The 2257-nt window shown below is 34.3% G+C and overlaps 1 protein-coding gene across 1 annotated transcript in view; it reads left to right on the forward strand.

The window, feature by feature from the left end:
• The first annotated feature begins 243 nt into the window (after positions 1 to 243).
• LOC105619259 (G1/S-specific cyclin-D2) overlaps positions 244 to 2257 on the forward strand; it is a 51491-nt gene continuing 49477 nt past the window's right edge. The window contains exon 1 of the mRNA XM_012200783.1: positions 244 to 441. Coding sequence (XP_012056173.1) covers positions 244 to 441 — 198 coding nt within the window. The remainder of the gene's footprint in view (positions 442 to 2257) is intronic.

Below are 2257 nucleotides of genomic sequence, written 5' to 3' on the forward strand. Positions count from 1 at the left end.
GGTAGTTGTAGTCGTCCCCTTCTCTTCTCTTCTCTCTCTCTCTCTCTCTCTCTCTCTCTTTTCCTCTCTCGTTTTCTCATCCGGGAATCCGTCAGTCTCTGAGATTCTTGGAGGGAGCACGTGGACGGAACACATCCGATACGTGTCCCGAGGAAACCCTACAGCAGTATAGTGGGAAGAAGTCGGAGAGAGAAGCAGAGAGAAGCTATACAATACAATTGGTGCGCCCGTCTCTCGCCCGTCATGGATCTTCTGTGTTGCGAGACTACAGAGACCGAGTGCCGGGCGTATGCTGATCCTGCTCTCCTGGGCGACGACCGGGTCTTGCAGAATCTCCTACAGACCGAGGAACGCTACGCGCCGAGCCGGTCATACTTCGAATGCGTGCAGAGGGACATCTCACCGCTCATGCGCAAGATAGTCGCCGAGTGGATGTTGGAGGTAAGCGAACAAGAATCCCTCTCTCTCTTTCTCGTCCTCACGTCGCGTGAGTGCCCGTCGAGATCGACCGCCTCGCCGGTTCCGCGGACGTGGACAGCCGGCTCGAGAAAACGGCCCGGTTCTACACTGAGAAAAAAATTAGTCAATTTTAATAAATATTTAGTTCAATACTGCCAACTAAATATTTACTTACAGTAAATATTTGTTTAGCCAAAAAAATGATTGTTAAATCAAATTAACATTTCTTGTATCAAATAAATATATCTTTGTATTTAATAAATATTTAGTTGGCAAGTATATATTCAACTAAATTTTTATTAAAATTGACAATATTTTTTTTTCAGTGTATAAAGCCCGAGATACAATCGAAAAGCACAGAAACGAGGAATAGATTTCTCACTTCTCGATTATGCTCGATTAGGTTTATGATCAGGTTTATTAATTAATCGTAGTAATGTTGTCGTTATATTGTCAGTTTAAGATATGTTTAACTCTTGCTTTATCAATATATATTTAATCTTCATGTAAAAAATAGTTTATTTACTGTTATTATTACAAAAATGTTTATCATATGAAGCAAACGAACATGATTATGAATTTATTTTGACGCATGTAATATTTCACTATTGATAATTTGTGGTTCTGATATTATGCGTAATGTACTTACAAATAGATTTTTATAGAATAAGAACAATTTCTTGATAAAAATATCATTGTATATTTGTATGATAATCTTAAAATTACTGATGTCTTTACCTACTTGTCATCATCATACTTTACCTTACTTGATATCATATCTGAATGCGTGAAATGTCAACTCCGTGATTAGTGAATCGTTAATTTAAAATTATTAAGTGTATTATATTCTCGACATTTTTATGTTAAGATTTTTGACTCAAAATTTATCTCAGGAACACGTTCTTTTAAAAAAGCTGTAAAACGATATTGAATTATTGTTAAGAATTACAGAATCGGAATACTGAGGATTGATTATGTATAATCTTTAAACGAGATTTAAATCTAAAACCTAATTTATAATGTTTTCTTTCTTGCTTTTTACTTCATAACATACTAAGTTTTTTTTTCTTTGCGATCGTTTTATCGACAATCGCATTTCTTTTCACCTGTTTCTTATTTCGAGCGACAGAAAACGAAAAAAACTGAATAAGAGACAGAAAGGCAAAAAGCAAGAAGTGGTAAAAAGCAAGAAACAGGAAACAAAGAGCACATTGCAGATTAGGCTTGAGACAATTGAAAAACACAGGTAACAGGAACGAAGAACAACAGATTTCAATTTTCAGAATACAATACCTAAGTAGAATACAAAAAGATACCATATGTTCCACTTTCGGATAAGCTATGTGATAATTTATCTAATGAAAGAAAAAGTAAACGAGATAAAGGACGAGAGCACAAGCGAGAGAGAGCAAGCAGCTGAAATTTATCGAAAGATGGACAATTCGGCCTATAACTTTATTTGTTACTTATAAGTGAACTTGTAAGTGAGCTTAATTGTGAGCAATTGAAGAAACTTAATTGTGAGCTTAAAATAAATCCTTAAAATACAGCAACCTGTTGCTATATATGATGGCAAATTAATAATATTCAGTAATTCAAACAGATAGAATCATCATATTTTTTTAGAACTTTTAATTACAACTGTGTTTCAAAATTTACACTGTTAGTACTGAAAATCTCTAATTCACATAACTTTGTGAGTGCAAACTCTCTCTCTCTCTCTCTCTCTATATATATATATATATTTATTTTTTTTTCTAGCAGTGTAATTTTAGTAAAGTTTTGTACATTCTATTAG

The sequence above is a fragment of the Atta cephalotes genome (genome assembly GCF_000143395.1).
Source record: "Atta cephalotes unplaced genomic scaffold scaffold00020, whole genome shotgun sequence".
Classification (NCBI taxonomy): Eukaryota; Metazoa; Arthropoda; class Insecta; order Hymenoptera; family Formicidae; genus Atta; species Atta cephalotes.